We start from the raw sequence: 21,527 nt of genomic DNA on the forward strand, positions 1-21,527 counted from the left end.
TTCAACTTCTACCAAAGTCATTTTGTGGTCACACACTTGCACATTGACTCAAGTAAAATACCAGAGACTGTCTGCAGATCCTTTGTAGCGCGGCAGAATCAGACGCTGTCGCGGCGGCACAGATGACACAGTGAGTGCTCACAGTGTGTCAGTCAGAGAGGAAATGAAGCGTGGGAGCGAAAACCGAGTCCACATGACTGCTCCACTTCACACACACACACGCACACACACACACACACAAACAGACAACAGACACACACACACACCGAGACACACACACGCGTGCATAGTGGCGTATTTCCACCGGCTCGCCGCGGCACGGCACGGTCTCCAGTTCGGCTTGATTTCTGTTCACACTTTAGTACAAATACACTGTTAAAAATATATATGTATATATATATATAGAGTATATATGATATATAATATATAATATATGTATGTATGTATATATATGTATTGTGTTATTGTGTATTATGTGTATTCAAAAACATAAATGAACCATTGCTATTTCAATAGAAAAACATGAATGACATTTAAAAAAACAGGGGCATAATTTCACTCATGAAATAGCACCCCCCTGTGGACAGAGACACTACAACAACATGAACTCCTGAAAGTTAAACTCAAACTTTTTTGCCTTTCATTACTTTCTGATGCAAAATATAAGTTAGTGACTTGGTTTCACTGGAAAAAAAATGTGTTGAAATGGGACTTGAATTCACTGCCGTCTATTTACAACAGTGGCATAGACGTCGTCGGGCATGACGGGCAAGCTTTTCACTCCACTGTAGATCACTGCAGCACTGTCATCATCATCTTTTACCTGAGGCATAAAAACAACAATGAGTTTTTTTTGTATATTCTTTATGTTTTTACTTGAATGCATTAATTCATCTGCTCCAATAAATAACCCCCAAGATTGAAACACGTTCAAAACGTTCAAATGTGGATTTTAAAACACATTTGGTGACTGGTCGTAAAAATGGAATCACTGAGGAAATTTGAGTCTTCTCGAGTTTTTTCAGCCACTAACGACACAAATATGAACCAATGAGAGAGCTTACCCGCGCTGTACTCTCACAGTTCTTGTTGTAGGTCACAGAGGTGTAGAAAACACCATCATCAGGATCAGCCTGCACAGTGAAGACAAGCCATTTTTTTTATTTTTTACGTTTCTCTGCTGCAGAAGAAGTTTAGCTACAAATACACTGTCAAAATAAAATAATACATATATATATATATATGTATATAAATAAAAACTCTGAAGTGTCAGTTTGTGGTGGGAGTTTGATCTCACCGTGTCCTGACTGGTTTGTGGAGCAGACCCAGTCACAGCAGGCGTCAGTTCCTGAAAAAACCTACTGGGTTTATGGTTTTATTTAAAAAAAATAAAATAAATATGTGTGTGTATATATACATATATATATACACATTTATATATGTAAATAAAACATTACTGTAAATCATCATCTCTAATAATGAGGACCAAAAAGAAAGTACCAAAACTAAACTAAAAACTGGACTTAAGTTAGACAGTTTTGCCAAGAAGTCGGTAAATATAACACTTTTTAATAACTTTTCTTCTTCTTCTTTCCGCTTCTGCATTTAGGGGTCGCCACAGCGGATCATCTTCCTGATAGATATTGTTTTTCTAAAAAAATCACTAGAAACAAACACTAGAACAAGGGGGGGAACGTCACATAGTGCATTCTGGGAAATTAGATACTGACTGTACAAATATCTGATGACTAAAACTGCAAAAAAATAACAATAATCAGCTCACGGTGTTGTCTGTCTGTGTTCTGTGTCCTGAAAAGACAAAAAAATAAAAACAATAATAAATACGGTGACGATTAGAACTTTGTGTCGTCAGTACACGATCTTGCCTTTGCGTCTTCTCCACGCGACGAGCGCTCCAACAGTCGCCAAGATCGCTGCTGAACCCACAGCCGCGTCGATGACGTAGATCCACCAATGAGTAGAACCTGAAACTATAAAAAATAAATCGGAATGACGATTTTTGGCTTCTCTTGATAACGTAACTGTGCAAAGCAAATCAAGAGCCCCTTCAACAGCCCCAAATTTACTGGATGCAGCACCAGTTTTATTTAAAATTCTTGTTTCACGCTTTAAAATAATCACAAAGAAATAGCTTGTTAGCCTGTCTCCAAACATCTATCCACCATCTTCACTTTTATGATGACAACAGCCGGAGAAGAGCCGACATTGGCCGAGGCCTCTAGGGGTGTGCTAGGTTAAGCGGCGGGCGATCACTGGGTTTGCTACCCCCTTACTCCCCCGTGTCAGTGCCCCCGGTGGCTGGGTAGGTTGAGATAACAAATATGCCATGTCGTGAGTTCATCAGGTAAACAGACGGACGCACCTTTTTTCACACAGGACGAGTGAGAGTTGAAGGTGCACAGCAGCAGCTTCATGCCGCTACCATCTGTCACTCTGCACCGAAACGACTCGTCGTACTTTTGACCGGAGTGAGGGGTCCTGAACGCCACAGTGGCTGAGCAGTCACGTGACGTCGACGCGTCGTGCACTGTTCCGTCACTCAGCCACTCCACCCTGTGTCCGCATTGCCCGTATCTCAAAACAGAGCAGGTCAACGTCGTCGTGTCCCCGCTTTTTTCATCATGAACTGGTGGGAAAAAAAGAACCACAGCAAGAGTTAATGCTCGGATGCAAACTCCACCCGGAAAACATAGGTTTTTAGACACTTATCAAAAGACTCACCTCGTAAAATCAACTTCAGTTAAAGTCTACAATATATTAAGAACATCGAGCTTACGCTCCTTTAAAAATATCTGTGATTTAACATCACAGCACACAGGAGTTGTTGATCCACTGCTGCCTCAGTGTGTGATTTTGTGACTTTAGTGTTTGAAAATCGTTACTGAAGGAGGCAGAAGTGGACCAGCAGCTCCTGTGTCCCTGTGAGGACAGATATAATACTCACTGACAATAATGGACTGATAAAATACTCACTGATAATAATGGACAGATAAAATACTCACTGATAATAATGACAGATATAATACTCACTGATAATAATGGACTGATAAAATACTCACTGATAATAATGGACAGATAAAATACTCACTGATAATAATGGACAGATATAATACTCACTGATAATAATGGACAGATATAATACTCACTGATAATAATGGACAGATAAAATACTCACTGATAATAATGACAGATATAATACTCACTGATAATAATGGACTGATAAAATACTCACTGATAATAATGGACAGATAAAATACTCACTGATAATAATGGACAGATATAATACTCACTGATAATAATGGACAGATATAATACTCACTGATAATAATGGACAAATAAAATACTCACTGATAATAATGGACAGATAAAATACTCACTGATAATAATGACAGATATAATACTCACTGATAATAATGGACTGATAAAATACTCACTGATAATAATGGACAGATAAAATACTCACTGATAATAATGGACAGATATAATACTCACTGATAATAATGACAGATATAATACTCACTGATAATAATGACAGATAAAATACTCACTGATAATAATGGACAGATAAAATACTCACTGATAATAATGGACATATATAATACTCACTGATAATAATGACAGATATAATACTCACTGATAATAATGGACTGATAAAATACTCACTGATAATAATTGACAGATATAATACTCACTGATAATAATGGACAGATATAATACTCACTGATAATAATGGACAGATAAAATACTCACTGATAATAATGGACAGATATAATACTCACTGATAATAATGGACAGATAAAATACTCACTGACAATAATGGACTGATAAAATACTCACTGATAATAATGGACAGATAAAATACTCACTGATAATAATGGACAGATATAATACTGACTGATAATAATGGACAGATAAAATACTCACTGATAATAATGGACTGATAAAATACTCACTGATAATAATGGACAGATAAAATACTCACTGATAATAATGACAGATATAATACTCACTGATAATAATGGACTGATAAAATACTCACTGATAATAATGACAGATATAATACTCACTGATAATAATGGACAGATATAATACTCACTGATAATAATGGACAGATAAAATACTCACTGATAATAATGGACAGATAAAATACTCACTGATAATAATGACAGATATAATACTCACTGATAATAATGGACTGATAAAATACTCACTGATAATAATGGACAGATAAAATACTCACTGATAATAATGGACAGATATAATACTCACTGATAATAATGACAGATATAATACTCACTGATAATAATGACAGATATAATACTCACTGATAATAATGGACAGATAAAATACTCACTGATAATAATGGACATATATAATACTCACTGATAATAATGACAGATATAATACTCACTGATAATAATGGACTGATAAAATACTCACTGATAATAATTGACAGATATAATACTCACTGATAATAATGGACAGATATAATACTCACTGATAATAATGGACAGATAAAATACTCACTGATAATAATGGACAGATATAATACTCACTGATAATAATGGACAGATAAAATACTCACTGACAATAATGGACTGATAAAATACTCACTGATAATAATGGACAGATAAAATACTCACTGATAATAATGGACAGATATAATACTGACTGATAATAATGGACAGATAAAATACTCACTGATAATAATGGACTGATAAAATACTCACTGATAATAATGGACAGATATAATACTCACTGATAATAATGGACAGATATAATACTCACTGATAATAATGGACAGATAAAATACTCACTGATAATAATGGACAGATATAATACTCACTGATAATAATGGACTGATAAAATACTCACTGATAATAATGGACAGATATAATACTCACTGATAATAATGGACAGATATAATACTCACTGATAATAATGGACAGATAAAATACTCACTGATAATAATGGACAGATATAATACTCACTGATAATAATGGACAGATATAATACTCACTGATAATAATGGACAGATAAAATACTCACTGATAATAATGGACAGATATAATACTCACTGATAATAATGGACAGATAAAATACTCACTGATAATAATGGACAGATATAATACTCACTGATAATAATGGACAGATATAATACTCACTGATAATAATGACAGATATAATACTCACTGATAATAATGGACAGATAAAATACTCACTGATAATAATGGACAGATAAAATACTCACTGATAATAATGGACAGATAAAATACTCACTGATAATAATGGACAGATATAATACTGACTGATAATAATGGACAGATAAAATACTCACTGATAATAATGGACTGATAAAATACTCACTGATAATAATGGACAGATATAATACTCACTGATAATAATGGACAGATATAATACTCACTGATAATAATGGACAGATAAAATACTCACTGATAATAATGGACAGATATAATACTCACTGATAATAATGGACTGATAAAATACTCACTGATAATAATGGACAGATATAATACTCACTGATAATAATGGACAGATATAATACTCACTGATAATAATGGACAGATAAAATACTCACTGATAATAATGGACAGATATAATACTCACTGATAATAATGGACAGATATAATACTCACTGATAATAATGGACAGATAAAATACTCACTGATAATAATGGACAGATATAATACTCACTGATAATAATGGACAGATAAAATACTCACTGATAATAATGGACAGATATAATACTCACTGATAATAATGGACAGATAAAATACTCACTGATAATAATGGACAGATATAATACTCACTGATAATAATGGACAGATATAATACTCACTGATAATAATGGACAGATAAAATACTCACTGACAATAATGGACTGATAAAATACTCACTGATAATAATGGACAGATAAAATACTCACTGATAATAATGGATAGATAAAATACTCACTGATAATAATGGACAGATAAACCAGAGAGCTTTGAAATGTGTCTCCCGACTTGCCGTAGTGTCTGCAGGTGTACTGACCAGCGTCCTTCACTCTAACCGCTTTAATACCCAGAGAAAGGTCCTTTGTGAGGCTCAGTCTGTCTGCTTTGGACTGGTCTTTTTCATCGTCCTCCCTGGTGCTCATCAGCTGCACAGTTTGTGTCGATGGAGTGTCACTGAAAAGCCAAACAGTTTCGCCCTCGTCCTGAGGATGAATCCAGCTTTTACAAGGCAAAGTCACGTCCTCTCCTTCTCTGACAATGAAGTGGGAATCCTCTCCTGTAGTTCCTGTTGAAATGAGACGAAAAGGAATTAGCCTTCAAGAGGTTTTGTGGATAAAAAAAACATACTGCTCATTTATAGATCTACTTACCTCTAAATCGAAGCATGAAAATATACAAAAATAAAGACATTTTGATGCATTTACTCCACTGGAATCCGATCATGGTGCTCCGCCGTCGGTTTCTGTCTTGTTTTCACTTCTGAACTTCCCCTTGTTACTTCCTTACCATGATGATCATATTTGCCAAACGTAATCTTGCTCTGCTGAGAAATAAAAAAAAGCGTGCTCTACCTTTAGACATGAGCTCACAGGTATCTGTGGCGTTCAACATGAGAAACCTGAAGGTTACATTTTAGATTTGACAGCATCCAAAGTTTGACTGTGTTTCTTCTCACACAGTAAGTGCGACGTCAGCTCCTTAAATAAAGCTCTTTACTGACGCTTCATCATTGTGTAACCTCTCGGTTTAGTTTCTGTGAAAGAAAGTGGTGATGAGACCAAGGTCAGGCATCAGTCACATCACACACACACACACTGGTTTATGCAGCTATTCTTCTCAGGACTCTGCTCTGACTTTAATTCATTTGTCCAGACTAAACCTTAACCTTAACCACAATTCAAAACGTAGTCCTAAACGACGACTGGTCCTGACAAGATCAGTGTTTATGACAGAAAAAGGGTCCTAAAGAGACTTTCTCTAAATGTAACCATTATTATTATTATTCCTCATTTTTATAAAAATTATATTCTATGAAATAATGTTTTATCTTCTAATTCTTAATTCCTGCTTGATATGTGGATTTTGAATTCCTTTATACTGGTTTTCTAAAAAAATATATATATATACCTACCTTAACTTGCTTCCCTCCATCTTCTCCTTACCCAAACCTTCACCTCTTTATCTAAACTTAACCATACCCTCCCCAACTCACTATATCCTCTGATCTTGCTTCCCTTCCCTTCCCCTCTATCCTAACCCTAACCTTCCCCATTATTGTGGAGGTCCTGAGCGACCAAGTCCATCGCAAAAAAGAACGAAGGTACCCACAATCCTTTGCACTCTGGTATTTTTAAATTGTTGAGGCACAGTGGCGCTGGCAGAGTGAATATGTAAGCAAAACAGGTAAATGCAAGTATGACTCAACATTAATATTCAGCCAGAAAGACTTCATTGGCTTTACTTTGTTTGTTAGCAGACAAAGCTAGTTAGCATAAACAAGAGCTAATAAGCCAGAATCTGCATGCATCAAAAGAACATGTTTTTAAAAGATTTTTATTTCTTTTAGTTAAGCATGTGAGAATGATCAGTGAATACATGGAAAAGTCCAAATATGCTTATGTTCTACGGTATCTGTATCTCAGTGTGACTAAAACTGCCAAAGTATACACCGCATATATATGTATATATGTGTGTACATATGTACAAGTAAAAATGGAAATGCATAAACAGCCTTGCTCACGACTGAGCTGTATTTACTTTTTTTTAATGTCAAGTCAAAGTCAACTTTAGCCACTTGTACAGGACACACACTGAGCCCCTACGGCGAGGACATATATATATATGAAGTAAACATGTAAGAAATAAAAATAACCTTAAATAGAAGCATAAAAATAGTAAATAACTTAAAAATAAATGAGTCAACGTCGCACGTTCACAGTGCTGTATGTCACTGCAGCACCTTCCTCCTCCTCATCATCATCAGCAGCAGCCTTTACTTGAACCTGAGAGGAAAACAACAGAAAATGAAAATAACTAGTACTGAAAATAACTAGTACCGCGCGCGGTTCTGAACGGGTTCGAGCCGACCCACGCGGGTCGCCGTGTGCCACGGCTCCCCGCGTGCCTCGCGCTCTCACCCGTTCATTCACCGCGCGCGGTACTAGTTATTTTCAGTACTAGTTATTTTCAGCGGCGTCCCTGTGCATGTCGATCCAAATTTCGGGGGGGATCGCGGCAACGTATGGCAAAGTTATAGGGCACTTCCTGTTTAAAATGGCAGACTTCCTGTTCGGTCAAATGCGCGTCCGTAAACGTGTTCAGGGAAGTTCCCTTGTCTTACATATCAAGTTTTGTTCAGATCGGACAATCTTAGAGTTTACTTCCTGTTTCGGGCATTCCACTTCCTGTTGGGAGGTCACCTTTTGCAGACATGCTCAGGACAGGTCCCTGGTGTCACATATAAAGTTTTGTGCAAATCGGACAATGTACTGCAAAGTTAGAGGGCACTTCCTGTTTAAAATGGCCAACTTCCTGTTCATCTCTGGAAACATGTTCAGGGAAGGTCCCGTAACTCACATATCTAGTTTTGTGTCAATCGGACAATGTAAGACTTTACTTCCTGTTACGGGCATTCCACTTCCTGTAGGGAGGTGACCTTTTACAGACATGCTCAGGACAGGTCCCTGGTGTCACATATAAGGTTTTGTGCAAATTGGACAATGTACGGCAAAGTTAGAGGGCACTTCCTGTTTAAAATGGCCGACTTCCTGTTCGGTCAACGGCGTCTCCGTAAACATGTTCAGGGAAGGTCCCGTAACTCACATATCCAGTTTCGTGTCAATCGGACAATGTAAGACTTTACTTCCTGTTTTGGGCCTTCCACTTCCTGTAGGGAGGTGACTTTTTACGGACATGTTGAGGAAGGGTCTGGGGTCCCACATACTAAGTTTCAAGTGGATACAACAATCCCTGTTGGAGCAGCATCAAAAACTATAAATGTAATTCTGTCTGCTGTCACCAGGGGGCGCTGTATTTGAAAATGAATATTTTCATATAGACGTGTTCAGGGCCGGACTGTCATCAATCCTTGCAAGTTTGGTTCAGATCGGACCAGGATTGGCAAAGTTGTAACAGTTTGTTTTTTTAGAATTTTCTACCACCACCAGGAGGCGCTGTTTTCAAAATGTACCGTTTCAGCAACATAGTCGTCTTCAGCAACTAACCATCATCAACTATAGCAAGTTTGGTTGGGATCAGACCTTCCATCGCGAAGTTATAAGAGTTTCATTGTCTGTTATGAAAAATGATTATTATCTCCAATTTTGGCGCCCCCTATCTCGTACGCCATACAATATTTTAAAAAGCTTTTGATAACTTTTGATGCTCAACTCGTCCACATTGATCTCACCAAGTTTGAAGGTGATCGCACAAAAGCTCTAGGAGGAGATAATTGAAATACAAGCTGTCATATTGTCTGCTGTCACAAGGGGGCGCTGTTTTCGAAATTGAATATTTTCATATAGACGTCTTTAGGGCCGGACTATCATCAATCCTAGCAAGTTTGGTTCAGATCGGACCAGGATTCACGAAGTTGTAGCAGTTTGATTTTTTGTCCCAAAAATCCGACTTTGCGTCGTTGCCGTGGCAACACCGTTAAACGATTTGTCGTCATATTGATCACGCATCATCTACCATGTGTTTTGACTGTTGTCACCAATTTTGAGTTCGGTACGATTATCTGTGTAAAAGTTATTCCCGAAATCGTAAAAAAACTTTTTTTGTGTGTATTTTCTTTCACCACAAGGAGGCGCTGTTTTCAAACTTCACCGTTTTTTCATAGACGTCTTCAGCCATGGCCCATCATCAATGGTAGCAAGTTTGGTTCGGATCGGACCTTCCATCGCAAAGTTATAAGAGTTTTGTTTTTCTGATGCGAAACATCAGAATCATCACGAACTTTGCCGCCCCCTATCTCGTGCGCCATGCGACATTTGAAAAAACTTTTGATACCGTGAGCTCCTCAACTGGTCCACAGGGACCTCACCAAGTTTGAAGGTGATCGCACGAAAACTCGAGGAGGAGTTAGTTCAAATACCATTGCTGCGAATTCGCCAAAATCGCCAAAAAATGGCCAATCAACCCAAGATGGCGGATTTCCTGTTGGGTTTGGATCATGGTCATAATGTAATTTTTTCTTCATCCTGACCCACTACACATGTGTACCGAATTTCGGGCATGTGCGATAATTGTGTTGGTCATGGTGAATTTGGACAGGTGGCGCCGCACTTATTGGCCCCTCCCACATTCAATTTTCGACGCACATTCCCCGAACCTTTTTCAGACGTAAATTTACACCACGATTGATGCGGTCACAAAAATCTGTGAGTTTTGGGGTATGGGAAAGGCCTCAAAAAGGCGATTTACTTTAAGGAATAATAAGAATAATAATAATAACTAGTACCGCGCGCGGTTCTGAACGGGTTCGAGCCGACCCACGCGGGTCGCCGTGTGCCACGGCTCCCCGCGTGCCTCGCGCTCTCACCCGTTCATTCACCGCGCGCGGTACTAGTTATTTTCAGTACTAGTTATTTTCAGTACTAGTTATTTTCAGCGGCGTCGTTCCAAATTTCGAGGGGGATCGGGCAATGTATGGCAAAGTTATAGGGCACTTCCTGTTTAAAATGGCCGACTTCCTGTCCGGTCAAATGCGCGTCCGTAAACGTGTTCAGGGAAGTTCCCTTGTCTTACATATCAAGTTTTGTTCAGATCGGACAATCTTGGAGTTTACTTCCTGTTTCGGGCATTCCACTTCCTGTAGGGAGGTGACCTTTTACGGACATGCTCAGGACAGGTCCCTGGTGTCACATATAAGGTTTTGTGCAGATCGGACAACGTACGGCAAAGTTAGAAGGCACTTCCTGTTTAAAATGGCGACTTCCTGTTCGGTCAACGGCGTCTCCGTAAACATATTCAGGGAAGGTCCCGTAACTCACATATAAGGTTTTGTGCAAATCGGACAATGTACGGCAAAGTTAGAGGGCACTTCCTGTTTAAAATCGCCAACTTCCTGTTCGTCTCCGTAAACGTGTTCAGGGAAGTTCCCTTGTCTTACATATCAAGTTTTGTTCAGATCGGACAATGTCAGACTTTACTTCCTGTTTCGGGCGTTCCACTTCCTGTAGGGAGGTGACCTTTTACGGACATGCTCAGGACAGGTCCCTGGTGTCACATATAAGGTTTTGTGCAGATCGGACAATGTACGGCAAAGTTAGAGGGCACTTCCTGTTTAAAATGGCCGACTTCCTGTTCGGTCAACGGCGTCTCCGTAAACATGTTCAGGGAAGGTCCAGTAACTCACATATCTAGTTTCGTGTCAATCGGACAATGTAAGACTTTACTTCCTGTTTCGGGCGTTTCCACTTCCTGTAGGGAGGTGACCTTTTACGGACATGTTGAGGAAGGGTCTGGGGTCCCACATACTAAGTTTCAAGTGGATACAACAATCCCTGTTGGAGCAGCATCAAAAACTATAAATGTAATTCTGTCTGCTGTCACCAGGGGGCGCTGTATTTGAAAATGAACATTTTCATATAGACGTGTTCAGGGCAGGACTGTCATCAATCCTTGCAAGTTTGGTTCAGATGGGACCAGGATTGGCAAAGTTGTAACAGTTTGTTTTTTTAGAATTTTCTTGCACCACCAGGAGGCGCTGTTTTCAAAATGTACCGTTTCAGCAACATAGTCGTCTTCAGCAACTAACCATCATCAACTATAGCAAGTTTGGTTGGGATCAGACCTTCCATCGCGAAGTTATAAGAGTTTCATTGTCTGTTATGAAAAATGATTATTATCTCCAATTTTGGCGCCCCCTATCTCATACGCCATACAATATTTTAAAAAGCTTTTGATAACTTTTGATGCTCAACTCGTCCACATTGATCTCACCAAGTTTGAAGGTGATCGCACAAAAGCTCTAGGAGGAGATAATTGAAATACAAGCTGTCATATTGTCTACTGTCACCAGGGGGCGCTGTTTTCGAAATTTAATATTTTCATATAGACGTCTTTAGGGCCGGACTATCATCAATCCTAGCAAGTTTGGTTCAGATCGGACCAGGATTCACGAAGTTGTAGCAGTTTGATTTTTTGTCCCAAAAATCCGACTTTGCGTCGTTGCCATGGCAACACCGTTAAACGATTTGTCGTCATATTGATCACGCATCATCTACCATGTGTTTTGAATGTTGTCACCAATTTTGAGTGCGGTACGATTATCTGTGTAAAAGTTATTCCCGAAATCGTAAAAAAACTTTTTTTTTGTGTATTTTCTTTCACCACAAGGAGGCGCTGTTTTCAAACTTCACCGTTTTTTCATAGACGTCTTCAGCCATGGCCCATCATCAATCATAGCAAGTTTGGTTCGGATCGGACCTTCCATCGCAAAGTTATAAGAGTTTTTTTTTTCTGATGCGAAACATCAGAATCATCACGAACTTTGCCGCCCCCTATCTCGTGCGCCATGCGACATTTGAAAAAACTTTTGATACCGTAAGCTCCTCAACTGGTCCACAGGGACCTCACCAAGTTTGAAGGTGATCGCACGAAAACTCTAGGAGGAGTTAGTTCAAATACCATTGCTGCGAATTCGCCAAAATCGCCCAAAAATCGCCAATCAACCCAAGATGGCGGATTTCCTGTAGGTTTCACGGGAAAGTCGTCATCGACTTTTTTGACCGTCCCCACCTAATGAACGTGTGTACCAAGTTTCGTTCACATACGTTAAACCCGACATGAGTTGACCTAATAGAAGTTTTTTGCGTGACTTTTTAGCCCCTCCCACTTCCAATTTTCCACGCATTTTCCCCGAACGACTTTCAGACGTAAATTTACACCAGGATTGATGCGGTCACAAAAATCTGTGAGTTTTGGGGTATGGGAAAGGCCTCAAAAACGCGATTTACTTTTAGGAATAATAATAATAATAATAATAATAATAATAATCTTTTGCATTTCAATAGGGTTCTTGCAACCTTGTTGCTCGAACCCTAATAATCCTTCCAGTTTCAAGAGGGTTCTTGCAACCTTGTTGCTCGAACCCTAATTACAGTGAATTACCATTATCAATGTTATCATTATGAAAATGACGATAGCAAAGTCCCGCCCCCCTACGCTAACTTAGACAAACAAGTACAGGAGTCTTATAGAACATTACACTTGAGTTGTTTTTTTCCAATTTGCAAAGTCTTAGCAATGTTTAATCATAAATCGTAACTTTTTTTTCTCATTTTCACATTAACACACCTGAGCAAAAAGTACTTAAAATCTTAAATGCGTCACAGTTTATACCAGCTTCAGGTTTCACACAAGGGTCCACACAAAGCGACGCCCACCCGGTGCCCAAAGCGGTGCTGCATCACGGTGCCCAGTGTGGCGCGGCATGTGCGGAAGTATATCACAGGCTTTTGTCGTCAGGTCAAATGTGGCTTCTTTCTCTTTTTGAAAGACAAAAACAGACAAACGTCCAAGAATCTTACCCCGGCTTTACCGTTGCTTCTCTTGATGTAGCTGACAGAGGCGTAGGAAACTCCCTCCTCAGGATCAGCCTACACAGTGATGATGATGATGATGACACAATGACATCTTTGCACTCATGACTTGTTGCTTCCACTTCCTTCCCATTTTTCCCAGATGTCATACTGCTCCGTGTGTGCGTGTGTGTGTGTGTGTGTGGGTATTACTAATGTTGTGGGGACTTGTCTTCCTTGTGGGGACAAAAATCAAGTCCCACAACGTAAATGACTACATTTTAAGTTTATGTTTTAAGGTTAGGTTGAGGTTAGGGTGAGGGTAAGGTTAGGGTTAGGATTAGGCCAGTAGTAATTGTGGTTAAGGTTAGAGTAAGTCTCCAGGAAATGAATGTAAGTCAATGCAATGTCCCCTCAAGTCCAACGTGTGTGTGTGTGTGATCTCACCATGTCGTGACTCGTGTCTGGACTGGACTGAGTCTCCGTAGGGTTTAATCTCTGTCCCTGCTGGACAAAAGACACACACATAAAGAACCAGTTATGTGTTATAACTATTTATTGGCCAGTGTGGGCTCAGCAGCATCCAAGCAAGGTTGTTTGCATGCGCTGTGAAGTAGCCTGAGATACGCTCTCAGTGAAAACGTGAAACAAGAAATTTTTTTGCCAATCAACAAAAGTTCACATCTTTATCTCACTGTCAGACAGACTTTTCCAACAGGAAACTGAAGTTTGTAAACCACTCACTCTCCCACACCAAAGTCCATTGGGAAAATCAACATTTTACAACTTTCAGGACGCAGGAGCTGCTGGTCGCTGCTGCCTCTTGTGGTCAGTGTGCGTCACTGAGGTAAATCTGAACAAAGAGTTTCAAACACAGAATTCAAACTTGCTGATGGAGGCAGCAGTGGATCCACAACTCCTGTGTGCTGTGATGTAAAGTCACTGATTTTCTCCATGGACTTTGGTATTGGCGAGTGAGAAGCTTCCAAAAGGCCGTCAAAACAAATGTATTTTTTTTAATGTGGGTTTGCTGTGTACATTCTTAACAGTTTATAGTTTTATGACAAAAAGATCTTACAGCGTTTCCATTGGTCTGTGTCTTGCCTTCATTTCTCTTCCACCTAACAGCTGCAACAACAGCCAGTAAGAGTGAAGCTCCGCCCACAGCCACACCAATGTACCACCACAAACCTGAAGAGAGAAAGAAATAGTATTTAGACACAAAGTTCCGAGACATTTTTAATTAAAAAAGAGACACTTTATCACTCACTAGTTTGTGGTGTTTGACCAGACATCGGTACGTTGGGGTTTGAGCTGCTGATGCTCTCAGCTGTTGGAGTTGGTGGGTACTCAACTGGACATATGAAAAAAGAACAAGCCCAAAAAAGTATGACACCATCATAGACAAGTAATCAAAACACATGGAAACTGAAGTTTGTAAAGCACTCACTCTCCCTGCACCAAAGTCCATAGAGAAAATCAGTGATTTTAACATCACAGCACACAGGAGTTGTTGATCCTCTGCCATCAACAACTCCTCTGTGCTGTGATGTAAAATTGGTGATTTTCTCTATGGGGTTCACCCTTAAACTTCTGATTCATGTCACATTGTGTTCAAGTGACTGGACAAGTTCATTATTATTATTATTATTATTATTAGTTATACAATTACACACCAAACTAAAATTCTAGTTTGTTTTTATCCAAACTTCCTGTGACGCCTCGAGCGTCTGACTCAAAGTCTCGGTTCTTGAGGGGGAGGAGCCTCAAAACACGCAGTGATGGTGGAGGTTACCATGGGAATGAATATATGTGCGGTTGACTCCGATACAGACACAGAGCTCAGCGTGTTCTCACCTGAGGACGAAGAGCTGAAGGTGAACGTCTGCACGTCTCCTCTGTAACCGTCCGTCACTTCACAGATGAAGGACTCCCGATAGTTTGGGTTCCGCTTGAGATAAGAGGTAGAAAATGTGGTGGAACATTCCATCTGCGATCCCCTCGAGTTTGTACCATTCACGGGCCGGCAGTTCACTGTGGGATTTAACTCATGACCTGGCACAGAGCAGGACAAGGTCACCTTATCCTCGTCCTTTTGTTCAGTCACTGGTGAAGAAGAGCAGAACAAAATAAGAACCATTTATTATGCTTATCTAAAAAGACACTCGTAAATACTCACATTTGACAGCAGACAGATAAACCAGAGCATCACTGAGAGGTGCGATCCGCTGACAGTCGTATCGACCCCTGTCTGCAGTTGTGACTTTCTTTATAACCAGAGAACAGTGCTCTGTGACGCTCAGTCTGTGCGACTGATCTGCCCGAAGCTTCCCATTTTCCACCAGCTCTGATATTGCTTTCCCAGGATGAGTATGAATCCAGCCACATTTATCCCGAGTGAGCTTCATATTTCCACATGTCAACGTAGCTTCATCTCCCTCCTTGATAATCAAGATCAGTGGTTCAATGGTCTCTGCGTCAGGAAAGGACATGAAAATAAACAAGAATATGCCAACATCTGGATCTGCAGCAAACATTTACAGATATTAACACATTACATACAGTAATCCTGATCCTTATTTATTTCAACACGTTCCCTGTGTTGTTTCTTGAGAAATCCCCAGGATCATTGTATGTTTGTGCTAAAACCACTTTGTGGGAGCTCAAGCAAACCCTGATCTGGCTTGTGTTCTGAACCCACCTCGTTGCATTGACACCAGCACACCAAAACAAACAGGGCTGATTCTTAAATAACACAAACAAATGTAGGACGGGGAAAACAAAAATTTTGTATTTTGTAATTTTGTATTTTGTGTCTGTAGTAATACAGACACAGTCTGTGTCCTCAGACCCTGTCCACCTCAAGCAGGTAATGCTGTGTCCACACCGGATGCGATGTGTCCATCGCGCCGCGGGATCTTTTTGTAAATTTTGTGACGCGATTGACGCTGTGGGTACAAGTCGCCGTATTTTAAACAGAAGTAACGGCCATTTCTTTTTCACCCGTCACACAACATGACGAGTTCCACAGTTTAACTTGAACCAAAGTTCCCGAAGTATCGCTGGAAGAGGCCACTCCCAAATTTAACGGTGAAACTCGGCCAAGTTGTGTCCGGCTCCGTATGGTGTGTTTCTTCTCTGCAGAAGTTTCCACAAGAGATAAAGTGTCTGGCCTCTGGCAAGTGCGTGACGTCATCTGGAGAATCTCAGCGCTGATTGACCATCGCGTCGAAGTGTCAGCGTGATGTTTTGCAAAGATGAAAAACTTCAACTCGAGAGTCAGACATGACAACTTACCACAAACACCAATCAACTCCACTGAGGCTGAGTGCCGTGTTCATGGCACAAATTTGTCATGTGACAAGTTTACATACAAAGTCAAGGCATACTATTCAGTCAAGGCTTGACTGAATATTGATATGACCTGTGTCACCAAAAGAGAACACCCTAATGCAGGATGTCAAAGTGACTAAAAAGATTCTTAAATAACACAAACAAATGTAGGACGGGGAAAACAAAAACTCAAGAAAACAACATGGCTGCTGGACAAAACTGAGCAAAGTAAGGTGATACACATTAGGGGCGGGGCAGACAGGACAGGAAATAAAACCTGACAATGAAAAACTACAAAATAAGGTAAAGATCTGACCCCTACCTCACCCTCCCACCAAAACCCTGCATAATCCTGCTGAGAAACTAACTAACTTACTAACTAACTAACTAACTACACCCCACCACAGGGAAAACGGTCCCCTTAAATTCAGTCAAGCTTAATTCTTATATCTGCCCTGAAAATTTAACGGATTCTTCCTTGACCCAAGCCCAATCCTCCCACAAAGTTTCATGAAGTACTTTTTTCCTGTAATCCTGCAAACTATCAAACCAACACACACACACACAGCTCAGCTGAGTTTGGAAAAACTACGCTGCCTTATCCTCTGATGGTAAAAAAAGATGTGGTAAATATTTGACCTGTAAAGTGAAGCTCCAGTGTCAGAAATAACAAGGTCTTGATCCACCTGATTTCACTCATCGTGCCTCTGTTTTCCTCTCAGGAGCTCTGACTGTGTTTCTGTGCAATAGAGAAATAGAAACTCTCCTTCCGGTTATTGGCAGTGTAAGACTTCCTCTTTTACTGCATTTTGAGCTTCTTTGTCAAGAGCTGAAAGTTTGTAGATGGCGTTCATTCGTGTTGCCTTCACACATTTGCAAACAATTCTTTGTTTGCTGCTTATTTTTGCCATTGGATTATTAATCAGCAACGAAATCAAAAGTAGCAGCGGCCTGATCCGGAGTCAGTGTTGCTGTTTGGGTCGAGTGAGAAGTGGTGGAAAATGAAGTGAGAGCAGAGAATCGTTGATGAGAGGAAGCTGTGGTTCAGTGTGGAAATACAGGACACTGGTGTGTTTTTTCCCCAGATGAAGCAAAGAAAATCAGATACTCGGACTTGACTGATGACCAAACACTTTACCTCTACAAACACAGAATTCAAGATTCTTCTGCTGGACGTTTGTTCTTCTTCACTGAATTTACTGCTGGACCATGATATACTGTGCTAGTACAATGTCGTAGCGATCACAGCGAGGTCAAGGTTACGGCCGTCGTAGCACGTAGCATAAAGCCACGTCTAACTTTTATAAACACAGACATGCTGCGTACCCACAGAAAGGTCAGAAAACCCGCCCCAAAGCTCATAAGAAAAGATTCTTACGATGACCAAACACCAATTAGGGTTAACCCTAACACAGTTAAAACAGCAATCGATCAAACCAGCAGGTGTAGAAAACGTAAACATTGATGAATGTCACTGGAGAAACAGAACAACCAAGATTCACTGATCTGTTCACTAGAACTTTGAATGAAGAACTTGGAGCACTTAGGCAGTAGAGCTCAGGGTCAGTTTTATTTTTTATGTTCTCCTATCACGAGTCAATGCAGCAGCATTTTCAAAGGGGGACAGCACACAGTTTATGTGGTGACGGGTTGAGGGTTATTCCCCCGTGTGGAGTCAGATCCAGATCGTCCTCGGAGACTCCAGGAGCAGGAGAGAAACGGAAGCGCTGCATGAGGGTGGAGAAGAAGAGGAAGAGCTCCATCCTGGCCAGACTCTCTCCGAGACAAATCCTAAGACCTGTTGACACAGACGGTGGTTGAGAAACATCCACGTCACGTGTGTGAATATGTGAACATAAAGAACATAGAGTGAGAAGTTTCCCGATCACACCAACCTGCAGAAAAAGGCATGAAGGCATCTCGCTTGACAAACCTCCCATCTTTGTCCAGGAAGTGGGCGGGATGAAAGGAGCGAGGTTTCTCCCATTCATCATCATCATACAGGACAGACATCAACAGAGGAAACACTGTGGTTCCCTGTGCACAATGTTGAATCCTTTCCTCATATTTTTATTTGGATTCCAATTTTTAGTACAATGGGAATTTCAAAAACCATACATGAAAAGACACCAATAATTCAACAGTTTGTCCGGTCTGACCTTCTCAATGAAGAAACCCTGGAAGGTGACGTCTTGGCTCGTCCTGTGAGGCAGTGCCATCGGGGTGATGTTGGCCAGTCTCTGTACCTCATGGATGACGGCGTCAACAAAGGGCAGGTTCTTCCTGTCTTCAACCTGCACCTGACGAGTTCCTATCGCCCTGCTTAGCTCCTCCTGGACCTGGTCTGTTGAGAGAGAAGATCACGCTGCTTGAAATTCTTGCCACTGGTGTGAAAGCTGTGAATGTGTTCAAGTTCCTCACCTTGTATCTCTGGATACTTGGCCATCAGCAGGAGGCCCCACCTTAGTGTTGTTGATGTTGTGTCAGTGCCAGCACCGAAGAGATGAATGACCGTGGTCAGAAGGTTTTTATCACTGTAGTGACTGTTGGTCACTCCAGATTCCTGCACATATGGAAAATCAAATGAAACACATTGGATGTGTTAATTTAATTTAACTGTTGACTTCTTGTTTAATTTATTCACATTCACACTTCCCCACCAGGTTAAAAAAAGAAAAGGGCTGGGGTATCCCTGAGAAAGGTACCAAATCCCCATTTTTTTTTCCCAGAGGCTGCCCGCTAATCCTAATTCTACGAAGGTTTCTAGAGGATTGGTTTAAATGCAGAGAAGGAATTTCCCCTGCGGGATTGATAAAGGACAAAGGTCATGTGACCATGTAATGAACTCGGGGCCCTTGAGGTACTGGAACTCAGGAGCTCTTTGTTTGTTTTTTAAAGACAATCTGTACAGCTAATAAACTATGATTGATTAGCTGGAACAGGACATTCAAAGTTTACCACAAACAATGACTTTCACATCTCATAAGTGACCGGATTATCAGGCTAAAAGTCACGCAGTGTGAGCCAGCCTGAAGAGTCCAGAGGAAGTGCAGAAGTCCAGCTCTCTTTCTGGTCTTTCAATACTTGATTCACATTATGGTATATTAGGGTTACCTACCAAATCCTTAATTTGAAATGCTGAAATAATAACAATTAAAAAATAAGACATTTGAAAAAGGAACGTTTTGCCGACCTCCAGATTTTGCTTTCGGACCAGAAAGGCGTCCACGAACCCTCTGCACATCTGTGGGTTGAGGGTCTCTTTCAGACGTCTAAACAGTTTTTGGTTCTGCGCAGCGTTAGCATCAGCAGCATCTCTGAATACTTTGTTATTGAACAGTTTACGGCACCATGGGAAGATGTTGTAGAGCTGTTATCAAACCACATCAAATGGAAAAAACAAGACAACGTCTTCATCAGTGGAACAGGGTGATCAAAGTCTTATATTAATAAATGCAATAAATGATACCTGCATTGATGCGGAGCCTGCAATTTCAAGGTTTTTGTGTGTTCGTTCCACAAGTGAGGTAAACTCTGGATCATCATATTCAAATCTACTGCCATAGACCATGGAGCAGATGATATTAGATACGGCACAGTTCAATGGTACAGTCGTATCAAAAGCATCACCTACAACAAAATACAACAAATTAAATATACATATGTTTGAGGATTTTTGTTTAAAAATCTGTTTTTAATGCACTTGGTTAAATCACAGACCTTTAAATTTCTTAAACACTTCAATGAGGTAGTTACATTCCTCAGTGATCTTGTCCTCACAAGCCTTCCTGCCCATTCCAAAATCTCTCAGGTTTGTCAAAGCAAAGCGCCTCATTTCTCTCCATGAATCTCCGTTGGACCATAAAACCCCTGAAATCAGTGTTAGAATCTATGATAACACACTTTGTGTGTTTTGACCCTAATAGTTTTATTAGTAGAAAAGCTCTGTGTTTTTCTTACCATGCCCATCCGCTAGCTCCTTAAAGATTTGCGGAGGGTCTCTTTCCCCAAACTCGTCAGCCTTGTTGACAAGAGCCTCTTTCACGGTCTTGTATCCTGCCAGAACCACCACCTTGTTAGATCCAAAGTAGACGGTGAACACTGGTCCATATTTCTTGGAAAGCTGAGGGTAAGGGAGTAATGTCATGAGAGATGGAAGCAGACAACACCACAAACTACCCTACGGGAGACTTATTCCAGCCACATCCTCACCTCCAGGAAGGTATTGTAGGGTTTTTTAAGGTCCAGCTGCAGCAGGTTTCCAAGCAGGGGAAGTGGTTTGGGTCCTGGAGGTTCTTTGCCCTTCCCATCTGAGCTGAAGCTCCAAGTTGAAATAAAATAGACGAGCAGCAGCACCAGCAGAGCCCCCAACAGTGAGACAGAGCTGAGGGACGACTGGAACAAAACCTTTAATATATCCATCGTCTGAAGACAATCTGCGTCCCTGTTTTTCTGAGCTTTGACATAACGACAGAAGCCTTTTGTAGCTGCCAGAGAGTCAACAAGTCAACCCACCACAGGAGGGAGGAGAGAATGGCAAAGTTCACCCGCATAAATCAGTAAACTCAATAATATCCTCTACTGTGGGTGGTCACTTATTTGCCTTGTTATTGCCTTTTCTTTTATACAA

General features: G+C 40.4%; 3 protein-coding genes across 6 annotated transcripts; all 3 read right to left on the minus strand.

Moving 5' to 3' along the window:
- Positions 1-668: 668 nt before the first annotated feature.
- LOC131443241 (uncharacterized) lies at positions 669-7,001 on the minus strand. The gene is made up of 9 exons (XM_058612685.1): positions 6,669-7,001; positions 6,410-6,582; positions 5,998-6,324; positions 2,384-2,647; positions 1,887-1,991; positions 1,784-1,809; positions 1,298-1,348; positions 1,065-1,133; positions 669-823 (listed from the first exon to the last, which is right to left on the minus strand). Exons 2-9 carry the CDS (start codon positions 6,480-6,482, stop codon positions 719-721), a joined length of 1,020 nt encoding a protein of 339 aa, XP_058468668.1. The 5' UTR covers positions 6,483-6,582; positions 6,669-7,001; the 3' UTR covers positions 669-718.
- An 858-nt stretch (positions 7,002-7,859) lies between these two features.
- Positions 7,860-18,002, minus strand: LOC131443153 (uncharacterized). Of its 4 annotated transcripts, XM_058612546.1 has the most exons (8): positions 17,537-18,002; positions 15,744-16,037; positions 15,422-15,670; positions 14,835-14,918; positions 14,643-14,755; positions 14,012-14,071; positions 13,574-13,642; positions 7,860-8,041 (listed from the first exon to the last, which is right to left on the minus strand). In XM_058612546.1, exons 1-8 carry the CDS (start codon positions 17,595-17,597, stop codon positions 7,958-7,960), a joined length of 1,014 nt encoding a protein of 337 aa, XP_058468529.1. In that variant the 5' UTR covers positions 17,598-18,002; the 3' UTR covers positions 7,860-7,957. The 4 variants fall into 4 exon arrangements, 3 of the variants coding, with proteins under 3 accessions (XP_058468529.1, XP_058468527.1, XP_058468526.1); XM_058612544.1 differs by having other exon boundaries at positions 14,012-14,068; positions 15,744-17,607; XM_058612543.1 differs by having other exon boundaries at positions 15,744-17,607.
- Positions 18,003-18,448: 446 nt separating this feature from the next.
- On the minus strand, positions 18,449-21,520 carry LOC131443152 (cytochrome P450 2K4-like). The gene is made up of 9 exons (XM_058612542.1): positions 21,110-21,520; positions 20,858-21,020; positions 20,618-20,767; positions 20,367-20,527; positions 20,091-20,267; positions 19,319-19,460; positions 19,057-19,241; positions 18,793-18,934; positions 18,449-18,695 (listed from the first exon to the last, which is right to left on the minus strand). The coding sequence occupies exons 1-9, from the start codon at positions 21,317-21,319 to the stop codon at positions 18,511-18,513; spliced, it is 1,515 nt and encodes a 504-aa protein (XP_058468525.1). The 5' UTR covers positions 21,320-21,520; the 3' UTR covers positions 18,449-18,510.
- Positions 21,521-21,527: the final 7 nt, after the last annotated feature.

This window comes from Solea solea, chromosome 17 (genome assembly GCF_958295425.1).
Source record: "Solea solea chromosome 17, fSolSol10.1, whole genome shotgun sequence".
In the NCBI taxonomy this organism is placed as follows: Eukaryota; Metazoa; Chordata; class Actinopteri; order Pleuronectiformes; family Soleidae; genus Solea; species Solea solea.